Source organism: Morone saxatilis, unplaced genomic scaffold (genome assembly GCF_004916995.1).
Source record: "Morone saxatilis isolate NCDOM2014 unplaced genomic scaffold, NCSU_SB_2.0 Contig22, whole genome shotgun sequence".
NCBI classification, from domain to species: Eukaryota; Metazoa; Chordata; class Actinopteri; family Moronidae; genus Morone; species Morone saxatilis.
In genome coordinates this window covers 22,276,685-22,294,954 of record NW_023339785.1, presented here as the reverse complement: position 1 = coordinate 22,294,954, position 18,270 = coordinate 22,276,685, and the positions used below count along the sequence as shown (strand labels likewise).

The 18,270-nt window shown below is 38.2% G+C and overlaps 1 protein-coding gene across 1 annotated transcript in view; it reads left to right on the top strand.

Annotated features, from left to right (window-relative positions):
• The window catches only part of si:zfos-2326c3.2 (misshapen-like kinase 1), a gene marked incomplete in the record, with an annotated part of 66,842 nt that extends 49,792 nt beyond the window's left edge, over positions 1–17,050 (top strand). Inside the window, 12 exon segments of the mRNA XM_035668965.1 lie at positions 183–277; positions 900–984; positions 1,250–1,417; positions 2,130–2,238; positions 2,448–2,603; positions 2,885–3,028; positions 3,357–3,491; positions 3,614–3,714; positions 4,514–4,663; positions 8,875–9,034; positions 9,559–9,698; positions 10,483–17,050. Coding sequence (XP_035524858.1) covers positions 183–277; positions 900–984; positions 1,250–1,417; positions 2,130–2,238; positions 2,448–2,603; positions 2,885–3,028; positions 3,357–3,491; positions 3,614–3,714; positions 4,514–4,663; positions 8,875–9,034; positions 9,559–9,698; positions 10,483–10,566 — 1,527 coding nt within the window.
• Between the last annotated feature and the right edge of the window lie 1,220 nt (positions 17,051–18,270).

Sequence of the window (18,270 nt, the reverse complement as noted above, 5' to 3'; positions counted from 1 at the left end):
CAGATTTCCTCTTCTACGTTACATGTAAAATGACGTCAGAATATTTCCAGTAAGTCCCTCTTCTTTAGATGTTGAAATAGTTTTGTGCAATCATTTTCATCTGTCCTTCTTGTGCTGTTTCTTTGATCTTATGAAGCACTTGACCTTATTTACTCATATTGCTCCTCACCTTTATCACGCAGGGTGTTAGATCTGCTCTGGGTCGACTTAACAAGGCCACAGAATACTCCTCTTCCAGCGACGAGGTCGGCAGCAGTGATGATGAAGAGAGGAACAGGTGATACTTCATCATCAGTATAATAATCGCTTTATGTAAAACAATCCTTATTTAAGTACACAAAAAAACAAAAAGCTGAATATCATAATGTCAGGGACAAAAAACTCAGTCTTTCAGTGTTTCCAAACAACATAATTACACCTGTTGTGACCTTTTGTAAGACGTAATGTACCAATTGTTAAACCACTTAAGAATCAGAGAAAAAGGCCCCATGCTTACTCAGACATCTGCTGCATCTACTGAGAAAGCCTGTATTTGGGAATGTTTCTGCTGACTACCAAGGCTAGCTTAAACCCAAAACACTGACAAACAAACTGCACATTAAAAAATTAATTAAATTCAGGATGTATTGGCCCATCTCAACCTTGATACATTTGTCATTGGTTTACATTTTACATAGAGTGCATTTGTGTATGCTTATGGTGATAAATAGGATACCGTGTTTATTATTTTTGGCATAAATAATTTCTCTTCTGGTCCCACTTTTGATCCCAGGAAGTTAATCAGCCTCATTTTCATCACCATCAATTTGGAGGATGTATTGACCTTGTTTCCAGTTAATGAATGCAGTACCTGCAGTCAGGCTCTAGTCTGAAATCTTGACATGTCTGTATGTTTCAAGGTCTGGTCTGTCCAATGGAAAGGGGAAATACTACAGAGGAATACCTGATGGCATCGTACTGCAACCTCACCACAATCTTAACCAGGTACCCCGCACACATACACACATACACACAAACACACACACTGCTCCCGTTTCTCCTCTAAACTCCTCTTTACACTTGTTTAACAGCTAGAGGGTGCAATTTCCACTGTTATGGAAGATGACTGGTGTCATACACTCTGTTCTGACTGGTGGAGAGTCACAGGCATTCAAACCGCCTTGATGACAACAGCGATTCAAAGTGTTCTGACTCACCATTCAAATGCAGCCCCACCTTACCTGCTTCTTTGTGTCTGTGCGTTTTGCAGATTTCTCGGATAGGTTCAGATGATACCTACATGCTACCAGACCTCCTGCAGAAAACATCCTCCTCCAGTCCTACCCATAATGCACTGGGCCAGCAGCAGCGAACATGTGAACTCAACTACTCGCAGTCGCCCACAACCCCTCGATCCCCCACGCACCAGGACCTACACGTGAGTTTATATGGAGGAATGTGCAGTCAGAGAGACAGGCAGGAACACACACATACACCATATGGATTTCTATCTAGATATCTTTAGCTCCATGGAAGGATATCATTGAGTCTTGAGTTGACAAAGGTTGAAAAAGAGAAGTAAATCTTTCAGTGGGGTTGAAATAGGATTACTTGTTTGTAACATAAAAAAAAAAACATGAGGACATATAATTTTAAGATTAGTGGGCTCAATAGTCTAAATAGATTGGATAACATTTTTGATACAAGTTTATAAGCATTGTTTACAAGCATTCAAAAGTATTGTCCATATCCATGTGTTTTACTAGTTGCATTAGTTGCATTTGTCCACCTGAGGGAGATGGTGGTACAGTTTAGGTGCACAGACATGGGTAGTGATATAATCTGTTTTAATAGTCCTGTATTAGTATCGATCTTCATTTAAAAGGAATGTGCCAAACATGCATTTCATTTGTCCTCATACAAATTTAGAACCAAGAATGCATTTGTAGTAATAATGTTTAGAGTCTGAAATTAATTGAGGCTCAGAAAAGAAAAAGACTTGTTGGTGATGTCAAATTGTTTTCATTGAACTATAAAGCTGTGAACAGGAATTGTAATATTGTGTTTACAGCCAATATCTACAAAAGCCAATCAAACAATAAAAAATGGTCTGTAATAATAATAATAATGTTTTTCTTGTCGTTGTTCAGGCTGTCAGCAGTCCTACTGGTAAAAACATTTCCACATCTTCAACTTCCTCCTTCCTGTCCTTCATCGATCCAAGATTGATTCCCATATCATCGCCACCACAGAGCCCTAGTGAGTACATGTACACACACACACACACACACACACACAAGCTGTATACATAGACTCATACATACATATATTACTGATTTCACTTAATTGTGTGTAATATATAGAATATATATAATTTTTTTTACATGAGAGAGTCAGTTTACTTTGAGACATTGTACTCATGTAACTACACCGTGCATTTTTAACATTGTTTTTTTGTCCCCATGCAGCAGGCAGTAAGGGTGAACCAATCAAGAGAGAGAACCACCGGAAGGGCTCTGTGGTGAACGTGAACCCAACCAACATTCGACCACAGAGTGACACTCCAGAGATCCGCAAGTACAAGAAGAAATTCAACACAGAAATTCTCTGTGCTGGACTATGGGGTTTGTAGTTTTATATTGCTTGTGTTTTAAATAGAAATAGATATAATTGGAGGAGTCATTTATTATAATGTTTGTATTTTGTGTATATTTATATTGTAGATGTGCCTACATTCAAGCCAGAAGCTAACATGGCAATACTGGACCCCCATTTTTTTACACAGTGTGCAGAATCAACATATTATTTATTTTTGTTTTCCTTCTAATACTGATGTCTTACAGATGGATAGGTACATGACACAGCATGTTGAGGTGTAAAGTGTGTGTCTGTTTTTGTTGTACAGGTGTGAATCTGTTGGTGGGGACCGAGAATGGCCTGTGGCTGCTGGATCGAAGTGGTCAGGGGAAAGTGTACTCCCTCATCAGCAGACGAAGGTTTCAGCAGATGGATGTGTTGGAAGGACTCAATGTACTGATCACTATATCAGGTACTTGCTGTAGATTTAAGTACACAAAACACACTGACACAGATGAATATAGCTCTAAAAACACCAAGAACTCTCCATGGGTTGCACTCACACAGTTACTATAATTGGCTCGCAGCTTACAGTGAAGAAACAGAAACAGACCAAACATTTGGCCACCAGCCTTTCTCGTATCTCAAAATATCTAACAATAATGTGAGGAATAGTTTGTTTTTTTAACCTTCCTTTCAACCTCAAGTATTGTTAAGGTGTCCTTGAGCAAAGTATGTCAGTATTCCAAATATACCAGGGTATTAATAACTGTATATAACAGGATGAACTGTATCTGTAGGTAAAAAGAACAAGCTCCGTCTGTACTACCTGTCCTGGTTAAGGAATAAAATCCTACACAATGACCCAGAGGTGGAGAAGAGACAGGGTTGGACTTCAGTGGGTGACTTGGAGGGCTGTGTACACTATAAAGTTGGTAAGTACACACTGGGAAAGGCCACATTGAATGGTACAATTATTTATTTTCCATGATACAAGTATTAGTGTTGTTTAGAGAGTCTGAGTAATCAGGTCTCTTTTTCCATCCTGTTTCTTCAGTGCGTTACGAGAAAATTAAGTTCTTAGTGATTGCTTTGAAGAATGCTGTGGAGGTGTACGCCTGGGCCCCAAAACCCTACCACAAATTCATGGCCTTCAAGGTTGGTAACAGTTTGAATTAAATATAAAATCTTCTGTGTGTGTCAGTGTGAAATAATAGTAATAGCAATAAAGATGTGAGCAACATACAGTATGTTGTCAATACTACAGTATAAGTTATAGTGAAATATCTGAAATACTAGCTGGGTTGCCAAGCTAACATGCTACATTCATTAAACGTCCAGCCGTGGTGTAGACTGACAAAAGTTGAGCAAAGTCTAACAAAGCAAGTAAAACTCCAAACAATCACCATACAGAGGATAAAAATGAATCTCAAGCTTATGGAGTTGCGTGCAGAATTCAAAATGCTCAGCTAGCATCTCAACTTCCTTGATTGGGATCTCTGAAGTACTTAAATCACCACCAACAAGTAATCAATACTGTCCATCATTGTCTTTTCCATTCTTACCATATCTTTGCATTTCTAGGACAAAACAATTATAGACACAGACCAGAAAATCTAATAAGGTCACTTTCACAGCCAGACACAAAGACATGACACATCCAGGCTATGAGAGTCGTACACACAGATTCTCAGCAGAGTTGTGTCCCATTTCTTTGTGTCCTTCGTGGCCTGAGCTACTTTTTCTTCCACACTACGTAGTTTAACCCTCTCCTCAGAAAAGGCCCAAAATACACGACCTCATGGAAGTGATAGCATGTTTGTCTTATGGTGGCTATTTTTACGCAGCTGCTCTTCAACTTGTCAAAGTCAATTGCTGATTAATAATTAATGGAGCAGTTAGATTAGTTTTCAGTCATTAAAGGTAATAACTGAAATGTGTTTGTCTTTGTGTACAGTCATTCAGGTCTCTGCCCCAAAAACCACTGTCTGTTGACCTGACAGTCGAGGAAGGTCAGAGGTTAAAGGTCATCTACGGCTCCTTGTCTGGTTTCCACGCCATTGATGTCGACTCTGGAACACCCTATGACCTCTACCTGCCTACACATGTGAGAGTCTACTTAATATTCTTTATGCTTTATACATTTGCTTGTTTCTTTGTGTGTCTCTCTGAAAAGCAAAGTCCTTCCTGAAATGTCATGTTTCACTTTCATGAGAGAAAGGCCGAGACAAATGACATCTGGGAGAAACTTCACCAACAGGATTTCTCTGGCATATGTTTATTATCTTAAAAACAGGTGTTTAGGAGGGTCATCTCTTATAATCAGGGTTGTGGGCCGATACACTAATAAGCTTTATGAAAACAGTGTTAGTGGATCAGTATATCAACGTAATCTTATATCATACATATTGACCTCAGGCAATTTGGTGGTAAGTTCACATAGCTGCTATAAAAGTAATTTTTCTATAAATTACTTAAAATGTGTATTTTTCAACTTAATATGAATTCTTACAATTTCTAAAAGATAATGAATTAATAAAAATATATTAAAACATGTTTGTGCTAGTGACACCAAAGATACTTTTGTAAACTAGGTTGCTAGACAAGATTATTTGTTTCTTTTTATACTGAAATAATTGAAAAAAGATTATTGTTATTATAATTTTGTATGAAAAGCCCATGTAGAATTTAGTATTCAATATTTAGAGATCTTTGAGGTTGTGCATGATATCATTCTCACTGTAGCTGAAGCTCTCTGTTACACCTGACTTTTACTTTGTGTATTTATCCATCAGCTGTTATCTCTCTATTCAGCCATATCACCTCACTCCTCTCAATCTCTCAGGCTGCACTTCTCCTCCTCCTCTTCCTCCCACTCACAGTGTGCAGATGTCAGTCACTGCTCTCCTTTATTTTTCCTGTTTTCCTCTTTCCACCTCCATCCACTACCCTCCTACTCAGTCTGTAGCTGTCAAACACTTTTCTCTTCCTCTTTCATCCTTCTCTTCTTTTCCTCCTCCCACTCTGTCATCCAGTGTGCCATTGTTCATTTGCTCATTTTCTCTTCATTTTTATCTGCATTTACCAAACTATCATTGCTCTGTCTCTTTCTTTCTCTGTTCAGTCTGTAGGTAGGTAGAGCTGACAGCAGAATCTAATGACTCATGATCACATTTCTAGTCAGACGTTGACAGTTTTATTCCCTGTATGGCATTTGAACTTTTGAAAACGCTTTTGTGCGCATTTGGTTGTTTATTGGTTGAATATTGAATTGCTGTGATCTTGGAAAACCCCTAATCCAGAGAGTGATACAGCATGTATCTCCCCCACCCAATAAAGACCACTGTTCCACCGAAGCCTGCCAAGAAGCAGCACCCAGCCACTTGGTCCTCTTGCCAATAACAATATGGGGCACTGAATGAACATCATTCACCATAGTAACAGTATATATATATTACTAAAGAAACTAAGGAAAAGCTTAAAAGGTTACCAAAGCTGCCAGACATCAGTCTATAATTATAGTTCGATATACTGGTACTCACTTTGATGAATCGTCTCCATTTCATTGTTTCTTGAAGTTCTATAATCCAAGGGTTGACTGCATTTGGTGCCTAACATGTCAAGCATGTCCACAGCATTAAGTTATCTGTTGATAATATTTGTGAAATGTTATTTATAAGATGCAAACTTCCTTGAGTTATAATGAGTTATGGAAGTCTGTAAAACTTTACAGCTTTTCTCCTAGAAGGTTTGTGCAAATGAATGTGTGCCTTTTTAAATATGAACAAATCGCCCACTGCTGGTACAATTAGAGATAGAGCGGGTCATTTTTTTCTCTCCTCTGCTGTATGTGGGCATGTAAAGCTCGCTGCAGCCTGCGGTGAGTCATATTCACATTCAGATTCTGACACATCCTATTAAATATGTTTTAACAAGAGGTTTGAGGCTCAGGGTATGACAAAGTATTTTAACTTAAAATTTGAGTTTAGTCTATTTTGTCATACAGTATAAAGTGTAAAAAGCATTTGTTGGTTCATTAACTGTGGACTATACCAGATTCTTTCACATACTGCCCATACAGATGGTGCTGAGTGGGTGGCTGGACCAGGGTACCTGATTTCTGGCATTTAATGATTTATATAATGATTTTCCTCATCTTTCTATTATTATTTTGTGATACTGTGACAATGACACCGTTGTTCCATTTTGGATCTTTGCCATAGCTTTAGAGAGCAGAGGTCAACATGTTTGCTTTTATGGCTGGATATTACAAGTTTTGAGTGAGGAGCTAATGCAGAATGTAGACTACTGAATAGATTACATCAATGATTAAAGAATAGTTGACCCTTCCTAAGCTCCGCCCCCTTTTTGCTCTATGTCCAATAAGAATTGAGCAACTTTCTTTCCAGCAATTAGATACGCTATGTGCTAGACTCGTCTGTGTTGGAAAGACCACCACAGTTTGAAGGTTATGATTAAAACATAAAGCGACATTATGTATAGTCACTTCTTATGTTAGTAAAACATTTAACACTAGTTAATTACCTGGCTAACGATTAATAAAGATTATATATTATATATTATATATATATATATATATATATAATATATAATCTTTAATATGCCTATATCTCTGAAACTGAGCCTATTCTTTATGAAATATATATTTATTTTTAATATTTGTATTTTCCATAACATTAACTTGGATGAAGTAAGTACATTTTTGTTGTCCTCTCTGTCTCTCATTCATATGCTCAAACACCTTTCTCTCGCTCATTCACTCACACATACACCACTCTCAGTGTGTGCTACTTTCTGTATTCATGGGGGAGTTGGAGCCAGAGAGGCAGAGAGACATACGAAAAGAGAAATAAGCTCTAAAAATACATCCTTCCTGTCCTCCTTTTCTCACGATCATTAACCGTGTGTGTCCTAACCTGTTCTTGCTTCTGTTGAGAGTTTTTTTTTTTTTCCACTGCTCCTCCGTTATATTAAGCGAGTGTGCACAAAGCTGCCTACTACACCGGTGCCTTATACTTCTGCTGCTGCTGCGATATCATTTCAGCTCTCCAGCCTCTTTCTCCATTTTTCCTTTTCACTCTTACATATACAGTCAAGCTTTCTTGCACACACACACAAGCTACAGAGCACTTTTAAACCCACTCACTTGCACTGAGACATCCTCATAGTTCACTGTCTTTGACTACTCTAGAGGACACTTCACACTCCCGATCTTTCTTCATGGATGTATATTCGTACTCTGACACACACTCATTTAGACACACACACTTGCTTATGTGCATACTCACACTCACCTGCATCAACAACACATTCACTCACAACACTGACTTCATCATATTAAAAGCAATTCACCTATTCACAAGCCCACGCCACACACACACACACACTCACCCACTTAAAGAAACACACACACAAGCTTCTTGCCTGCGAACTATATAACAATGCTGATTCCAAGGCAGAGGATTAAGATTGCGTTGCGTCTGTGGATGCCTGTTCTAATGCTCAGGATTGTGGTGGCTCAACCTCTGGTAATGTATGAAACACGCTCACAGAAAATATAATTAATCGCTTCTTGTAACAACACAGAAGACTGCCTAACTTTTTTTCTTTTTTTCTGGAGGAGCTCTGTTGCTGGAAGGATTCCCTGTTTGTTGGGCTGTTATTAGAGAAATGTTTTGGAACTGGTTAGAGAAATGTTTTCGAACTGGGCAGAGAAATTTTACCTTAGATATTGGTTTCTTGATGAAATCTCTGTTAGATGATTGTTGCAGAAATATTTGCATGCAGAAGACATGTTGATTTGTTATACTGTTATACTCTAGGTTTTCCCTTATAATAAAAAAGCAGTTAGAGAGGATATTTTGTTTTTAGTCATCTCCTGTACAATACAACTGAAATTCATATTGAAATGACGTCTGTGCTTCAATAAAGGATTTTAGTTTTATGATGAAATTTTAAAAGAACTATCTTTCAACTGAGAAAACATCAAGCCAATAATTGCATTTCAGGAAAGTCCCGCCTGTGCCTCTCTGAACTGTTGTTGTATTTCCTTTCTACTTGCCTTTTTTGATCATCCTCAGTAGTCTTGTACCTTCGACTTATCCTTTGATTCAACAACTGAAACACATGTCATAAAAGAAACTGTACTGTCAACTCTCAGACAGTAGGCAGATGTGCCTTTATGTATCACAACATTGAAACACAACGAGCTGTTCTGATTTGAAGTAAGTTGAGGTAAATGTTCATGACGTCTTTGTGAATTAGTTCAAACTTGTATGTATTGTGTTTATCTCATAGATCCAGGGTTCCATTCATCCCCATGCCATCATCATTTTGCCAAACAGCGCTGGAACAGAGGTTCTGGTTTGCTACGAAGATGAGGGCGTCTACATTGACACCTACGGTCGCATCACCAAGGATACAGTGCTGCAGTGGGGGGAGATGCCTGCATCAGTTGGTAAGTTTCACTCATGCACACACAGACATATAGGCACACACACACTAAATACACATGAAATTAGAACAAAAAGCGCAAAGTGTATGTTGATACATTACTACCAGAAACACAGTGCCCCTGTGTTGATTAACCTATTTAACAGTGACACATTCATACATGTACAAACTGAGATATTAATCATTTCAACAATTGGATCGTACTCTTAAGTTACTGTTGAATGTCTTTATAGTGGCCAGATGTCTGACTTACTGATTCTAGATCAGCAGCTGTCCTGAGCACTGAAAGCTTACCCTGAACCAGATTCTATGACGACAGATTTGGGACAGGGTGGGCTAAAAATAAGATGGTAGTGATTCTGTGTGTGTTGGGTCGGGTCCAGTAGTAATTATTCTAGCATGAAGACTGTCTGTAGGGAATATAATTACTCACATATACACTATTCTCCTATTTCCTAATGTCTATACCTGTACGTATTGTATTTCTGTCTCTTCATATCCATGTCCATTGTGTGTCTCTCTCTCCAGCCTACCTTCAGTCTAACCAGGTGATGGGTTGGGGAGAAAAGGCCATAGAGCTGAGGTCAGCCAACACAGGGAACCTGGAGGGAGTTTTCATGCACAAAAAGGCCCAGAAACTCAAGTTCTTGTGTGAAAGGAACGATAAGGTAGGAGTTCAACTCTGTCTGCATTTACTTATAAGCTTTGCAGCACAAAGTGCATTATTTTCATTCCACAACACAAAACACTTTTCACAAATTATCTAATTGTGACATATTGAAACATTGTTAAATATATATAAGATAAGTTGAGTAAAGTAAGTAAGTAAGATTATGTGTTGTTAATGGTGGAGCCAAAATCAAGAAAAATGCTATATTTGTGTTGTTTTGCCATTATATCAGTTTTATTTCTTTCTATTCTTATAAGTCACATACATCAAGTTGTGAAAAGAAAGCGTAATTTACATTGCTTGAATCTCTATAAAACATAAATTGTAAATGCGTTATTTTCACTAAATGAGCTTAAATAATATATGTTATAACCCTGTATATTAAATTCCCTGTTCTCTCTCTCCTGTTTTATAAACAATATAGTTAAAGTCAATGGCATGTTCAGTTTGTACTCCTGACCTTGGAAATAGTTTGACAAAGAACTCTTAACTCAAGGGCCACTTACTGGATTTCTTGTAGATTTCTGTGTTATCATGTGGCCAGGAGTTTCATACTGACACAACTGAATAATCATAATGAGTAAACTCCATTTGCTAAAGGCCATAGGAAATGTCTGAAAGTTTCAGAAGATATCTAATAACTGGACCATTAGTCGACCTTTTTGTCGAAAAAACATGGTCACATCAGTTTAACCGTAAATGCAGCCACAATAAGCAAAATTTATGAAAGTATCATAAACTTTGAGCATTATTTCTAAACCTGCGTCCCTCTCCTGTTGCAGGTCTTCTTTGCCTCAGTGCAGTCCGGAGGCAGCAGTCAGATTTACTTCATGACTCTGGGACAGAACTCGCTGTTCAACTGGTAACAACTGGACCCGTTGCTCTGGGATCTACTGCTGGTGTCTGCCTTCATTATTCTGGGTTTGCCTGGTGATGCCTTTTTATTTTTGTTCTGACTGATGTTCATCTCCATGGATGGTGCACACCATACAAAGATCAACTAGTTACACCTGGATTCATTACTCTGTCTTGTCTACAGTAGTTGCCATGTATATAGCACGGATCCACAGCTGAGTTGACTGAGAGTCCATCACTCCTTCCTTGAATACTGACGCCTGAATCCTCGCTGCTTCAGCAACACACAAATCTGGACCTGTAATTCAGCAAAAAAGAGCTTTAGTTCACTGCCACCTCTCCCTTCCATGGAAGCACTGAAAGGTACAACATTCAGTGTCAGAATTTATCATGTATAAAGCACACACACAGAGCATTTTCTTATGCTTGAAGTCTACCTGGAGTCTTTCCCAGTAGGATTCAGGCTGCAAACCCTCTCCGCACCAGTGTGGCAGAAGACTCTTTTTGTATCCCGTTGTGCCAAATGTACCTGGAAGCAAAACCGATTGCTTGATTTGGTGGAATGTGTGGTGATTTTAAATGAACACCAGGTCATCTGGCCTCAACATCCCGTTCCTGCTCTCATCTGTCAGCACTGGAGACAGGAGCCCGCTCAGTTTGTTTCACATTCTCTCTCTGGTGGATCTGTCATCTCTTCCTTTCTCTCGCTGAGGAACTCTGTTGTATCAGTTACACAGCTAAGTATGTGTATATCAGTTACTCACTCATATTTGCTTTAACAATGCCTGGCTGTGGCGTATTACTGGACCAACTGCTTGCTTTTCATCTGATGAGTCAAGTCTTTATACCTGGATAATTGTTCTCAGAATGCAGACCAGGGGAGTTTCTTCTTTGGTGTGTCTTCATGCAAGCAGTATTTGTGTTAAAAGGAGTAAAACTAGAAGAACAGAAGTCCTTCATCAACCTCATTCGCTCCATAGACCATATCATCTGGGCATTTCAAAGACTGGGTTGGGGCCACAATGTGGACTAAGTATGACAGCTACTGTATGCCATTCCACATTTTGTTGCTACTGCTTGCCATTATGTCCTATTGATTTTCTTTAATCTGTTTCCACAAACCACCTTTGTTGTCTGTCTGCAATACCTCAGCAGTGTTCTTATGAAGGAGTTTTTAGTTTTCTTCTTCACTACTGTTAGCAGATATCAAGGACCCAAAATCATTTGTCAATTACTGTACTGAATCTTTGTTTTGTTGATTTCCATATAGTATTATTAGACAGTATTATATTATGTACTATCAAATATTATATTGTTGAAAAAAGAGACATTCAGGGTGGCAGTAAGTCCCTATAACACCCTACACATCATAGATTCAATCAGTCAAACTGTAACCATAGCTGTAAAATATACTGTCCATGCAAACCTTACAATAAGATGTCAGTATTACATTTCTCCCATTAAGACATATGGTCATTCTCTCCCTAGTGATGAGCTGGAAGTCATCTTTACTCTGTTTTTGAAATCAGTCACCAGTTAGGTAAAAATGATATGCTGCATTGCAAACTTTGCATAAAAATGAGTTGAATAGATTTGAGTACCCCAACAGTTTTCTTAGATCCCAGTTTGAGCATTAACTCCCCCACAGATCTAGATCATGATTATTCCATAATAAGATCCTTAACAGCCTTGTTCTTTACTGTAGGAATTGTAATGTACAGCAGAAATGGTGTACACAATTAGATATACATACCAACTCCACAGTAACAGGCTAAGAATGCTTTTCTGCATCTGTTTTGTACAGCTTATGATGTATATAATCCTGTAAGATGCACTGTTTTCTAAATATTTTATAATTGACAAGCCATCTTTATGTGTGTGTACAGAATTATAGGCTTATGAATGTGAAATTCCATCCCAGAACAGAGTTCATACATGTTATTTCCATAATCTTTGAGAGTTCAGTGTGTGTGAACATGAACATGAGCTACTGACAGTGAACTTGAAGGCTCCTGTTCAGGTTTTCAACCTGGTTGATGTCAAATAATGTATCAAGTGAATTCTGTTTTGTGGTTGACTTTCTGCTAACGTGTATGAGTCGGGCTCTTTGCACAATGGCCACCTTGTACATGTTGTCTGTAATATATCCTGCTTTGAAATTAATTTTCGGTTCAAAGTATAAAGATTAAAAGCCATTCTATAGTTAGTATTGAAGATATAACTGATAGCCTTTTGCTTTGGATTAGTATTACACTACCCAACATGGGATGCACACCTGTTTTTGATGGGTCCAGTTGAGGAATTGTTTTTTATTTTCTTTTATTTTTTTAGCCTGGATCTGACAAGTTGCAATGAGCTGGGCTGAAAAAAAGTGAAAATGCCCTTTTGTGTAGTATTTGTTCTGTTCTACTTGATATTTTGGTCATTTACGCAATGAGCTTCAAAGCAAGACACCAAAGATAAATGCTTTGATATATTGGCTTCCTTGAATCTGACTGTGTAAGATAATTCACAAATCACAACTGACTGTTTGGTTTGAAAAGATGATGAAAATTCATCTATAGTTTTAGAACGTACAGAGTTCAAGGTGTATAATTATTATATTCTGTACAAAAGATGACCAACACATTAGACACAAGGAGGCCAGAAAAGTCTCCCAGGAAGGATGTGTCTTGGTAAATCGCAAAAAAATATATGCAATTTAATGTTGCTAGTGTTCATATATTGAACAGCTTACATGTGTGCTTTAGACAGTGCTAGGTTTGGTAAAAGTGAAGAAACAATTGGTTTTTACCTTCAAATGTGAATTTGCAATTTGTCTATTTCTGATCCATTTTCATTACACCAGTTGTCTTTTCCTTCGTTGGATTTTGCTTAAACTGCTAACTTGGTTATGTTTTGTGTTATATTATCCTCTATATTTACTCTTTAATGTTCCGGCTATCAAAATTTGCTCCAAATGTTTTATATTCATGATACTTTGAGTTTTTGTTTTTGTTACGACTTGATAGTAATATTGCAGCTGGTTCTGTGAGAATATTTTAAACTGGAAAATTAACGTTGTGATGATGACGTCTTATTAGTTGTTACCAGTATTTCTTACAGTATTTGTTTCAATAGGATAGATGTTATTTCATCAGAGACATCAGACCAGATAGCTAGTTAGCATGGCTACAGTGCATGGAAATACAGGATTGCAAACTAACAGGATAACAGGCGTAGACTTGCTAGCTAACATGGGCTAAAAATCTCAGAGCCAAGTGAGCTAACATTGCTAGCTAACATATGGCTAAGTTAGTAGAAAGAGGCTAGCAGCATTAAAATGTGTCAGTCTGTTGCTTAACAGTGAACAAAGTTAGTTTCTGTATGAAGAACATGACAAACCACATTTCACATACATACCGTGTTTTAAGATACAATTCAAAATGTATCGGCAAAAGAAAACATTTTTGTAGACATTAATTCAAAACATCTTTTCGACACTGACAGTACATTTGTACCTATTGCAGCTGACAACTGTTATAAAATTTGATGAACATTTTTAACTACATGAGACATAAGTACTGGCATTTTAATTATAAAATGTTGACATAAATGCCTTCAGATGTCCTTTTATATGTGAATTTTATTCCTCCGAACAGGACATATCGTCGTATTTAGAATCAGGCACTGTGATAGCTTGCGGTCAGCTTTGGTCGGGTCTGTTCAGCTGTGAAATCACAGGACCGGCAGGTTTGGCCAGGTTCCTGAGCAAGACCCTGGCCATCAGAGTCCATACAGGACGGACCAAAAGTAGTCCCAAACTACCACAGTGGTTCCAGCATGTTTTCAGTTGTACAGAGCTGAACAGTAGTGAGCCTGTATTTGCTGCACTATCCAACACATTAATGCGCCTGGTTGATTTCATGTCCCTACTTTCAAAGCAATAATGTATGTTTGAGTACCACCGATTTATCATTGCGATTATATGACCATGACAGATTTTATCAGTTATAATTTGGCAAATTTATGGATTAAGTGTTTCTAATGAGTGATACATTACTCATTACATACATATTCATTTTAAAAAGCAGTCGTCCTTATTCTGCCGAGTGTTAGCTCTGCACAAGGGTTCTGTTGTTTGGTTACTAAAAAGACATCTTTAGTTCATTTCCTCTACGTTGTTCCACTTAAAGCAGTTCTGTGGCTATTTTCTCATCGTCATTTGTTTAACATTCAACATCATGTTTTATCTGCATCATTCTCCATCCTGCTTTAAGAAACAACATAGAAATCAGTTCCTCTGCAAGCTATTAGGAGCCAGTGTCACATTAATCCATGTGACATCTAAAGCTACAGTTTTGAGGCACACTGAGGACATTTTTTGTGGGTTATTAGAAACAAACTTCTCCTGCATTTTGCCTGCCTGAGCTGAACATCTGACTGTAGCTGTATCACTAATGAGAGAGAGATCAGTGCACTTCCGCCTACACCTTCCACTGGTTAAGATGTTGATAGATTCAGGCCCCCGATGACTCATCTCCAACTCTCCCCCCAACTCTTCCTCTCAACATGTCAACACGTCTCTTCTTACCGCTGCCTTTGCCTCTGCGTCTTTTTACTCTCTCCTCTACAGCCTACTGCTTCTCTCTAACATTAAAGTTATAAGAAAATATGGAAGAATAATGTATCGTGATATTTTCTGTATGATATTGGATCGATTCTCAAAATCACTGTGTCGGTTTTTATGGCTAAATCCCTAACCGCTAGATAGCAAAAAAGATATGCATTTGGTGGTGTGTTCTTTATAGTAGGACAGTTTTACTAAAATTGGGTTGTTGTTTTTTTAGCCTTTCGCCTATAGCATACACTAATGCAGTATATTGAATCGTAACCCCTGTATCACGATACATACTGTATGATTAGATGTCACATGCTCTCTGTTGCTTTCCATCGTTTCTTTCTCTCTTGTCAAGTCCCTCCATCCCCTTTAGCCCTGTTGAAGGACTCCTCGGCCTGTTTGTGTCATTGGATTGGCTGGTGGGGTGAAAGTATTTGGATTTCTATTAATCAGATATGTGAGATTTGACGCGTACCAAAATGTACTAAAGGAAACCACGCAGTATAAACATTTAGATGTTAGCAAAGATCAACCTTATCCATGCATAGTGTGCCATGTTTCTCTCTCTTATTTCTGAGCAGCTGCTTATCTGATCTTTCCTTTAAAACATAACGTTATCCATCTATATTGCATCAAATACTTTTGCATAATTTACCAATTTAAGAGTCTTGAAACAGACAACAGAATTGCCCCAACCCTGTTTTTGTAGGATGAACCATGATGCAGAGAAATAATACAAAACAGCTCAAATGTATCGCATAAGGTTTGCTGTATTCCGTTAAAGAAAGACTGTGTAACGTTTGCAGAGCTGTGGCTACAGTTAGCCACCATAACCTGCTGGTCATAGGCAGCCAAGTAGAGCTTTAAAGACAAAACACCTGTGTGTATTGAATTGATCAAGGGTGGGTTTTGTTGCTTATTGATTCATCTTTTAATTTGTAAGAGAAAGAATGTCTTTTCTTCTTTTAAAAGTTACACAGTTTTCCTTGAGTGATGCAACTGTTGTTTTCCAGCCTGTGTATGAGCCTGTCTGCGGTTGAGCTATGCAGTTCTAAAGAAAGTGTGTGTTTGTGTGGGAAGGTGTAATGTAGATTGGGAACAGGTGTTTAATAAGCACAAATTCAGTCTGTAAGAGAAGGAAGGATAGAGTTAGAGGAGGTAGTTAGTGGCTTGAGTCAAGTGTCAGTTAATAGAAGGAATATAGATGTTGCTTTGAAACCCAAATGCACAATTTTATCTTGTTTTATTTCCTTTAGCCTACAATAATCCTAAGTGTTAACTCAGTTTGGGAAAACAATGGAAAACTTGAAGGTAAAACAATTTATTTAGCATGCTGATGGAGCCAATAATGGGGCCAGCATTTCAACACCAAAAGTGCACCAAACTGCACATGTGGATTAATTATTTTTAGATAATGATGGTTGTAATGAGGAGAAGAAGGAAGAGAATGTGAAGGAGAGAGACAGTAATTGTAATGAAAAGAGACTAGACTAGACTGGTAGTGTCTGTCGATGACTGATATTTCCCAAATGTTTAGATTTAGCCAATAATTTATAATTATCAGTATATTTTGGACTAACTTGATAGAGTTACCCAACTGCTTGCAATATGGAGTTTCTGATGTTATTTGACACACAGGACAGTTGTGTTCTTGTAAATTCTAAAGAGAAGTTGAGATTATAAAATACCAAATATATAGATATATTTCTAAGTATATATATTCCCCATTATGAAGTTGTTCCTTTATGTTATTTTTTTTGCACTGGACCTATGTTTGATGCATCATATACTGTACTGTACCCCTCCTGCTTTGAGATGATCACAAACTAACTTGTGTTTCCATGTAATGAGGCAAAAGACAGTGAAACAACAATAAATATGTTGAATCGATGGTGTATTGTGTGTTTTAAATGTCTGATTTCCTTCATCAACCCACAGCTTTATTTCCACTTGCTGCATGTGTCATTGTGACAATAGATGTCACACTTGTCATTGTTGGTACAACACCATCAGCAGAAGCATTTGTTCTTTTGATTTCCTTATGATGACGAGATCTATTGATGTCAAATGATCTATTCAGAGTCGTCCATTATTGTTCTTGTTCAATCAATAGGGTCATGAGCTAGGCTGCATTTTTAAAATGAAAGCCCCCTTACAGCTGGGTTCTGCAGTGGTAAAGACGATAAATAATAATAATAATAATAATAATAACTAAATATTTTTTTTGTCTTAATTGGGATGAGGGTAAGGTCTGGATAGATAAAAAGGTGGCTATTCCCTTGATCATTCTGATTCATTTGCTATCAGCACTACTACCTTCTACTACACCATCATGGTTCTGTTTGTGTGGTGGTTTTCTGTGTTTAAGATTGTACAGAAAGTCTCTCTCTGTCTCTTTATCTGCCTCTGTATCTCTCTCTCACACGCTCATATCCAGGGGTCTCATCTCATGTATCCCCTGAAGACTGACTGGCACCAGTTGCAGGTTTCCTGGCCCGTCTCATACTCTTGGATGAAGTTAGGTCATCGAGCCTCCAACCGCAACACACCAGCCATCATTTGAAAAGATTTCCGTGATCCCTAAAAGAGTGTGCAATAAATGAGTTCTCTGTCTGTTACACTTACATCTGGTTGGTTTGGAGCTGTTAACATTAGCTAGAACACACACAGGTGAAGCACTTGCACTCCTGTTGCCTTGGACCTTGAGCCCTGCAATGCGTTAGTCACTGTTGATGAACCTTTACTCCGCTCTAAATTTGCCACTTTGGTACCCCTCCAACTGAACCCCTCCTGCCCTCCTCTCACCCCCACCTCACCAGCCTCAGATTCCCTCCTAACCCCATTCCACCAACAAATCCCCCCACACACACATGCCTCTGCCTGTGTGTTTGTGTGTTAATGTGTGTGAGGATGGAGAGGAGAAAGCGAGCAAGACAGAAGGGAAGTATAAGTAGCGAAACATAGAAACAGGTTTCGCTTCTGAGGTTACGTTTTGTGTTTCACAGGCAGAAAATAGTTTCAGTTACAGAACATAAATGTCCCAGTTTGCATTCAAACCAGTGAACCGCTGTTTGTTGTCGTCAAGCACCTTCCACCCTTCACTCACGGCCTGATC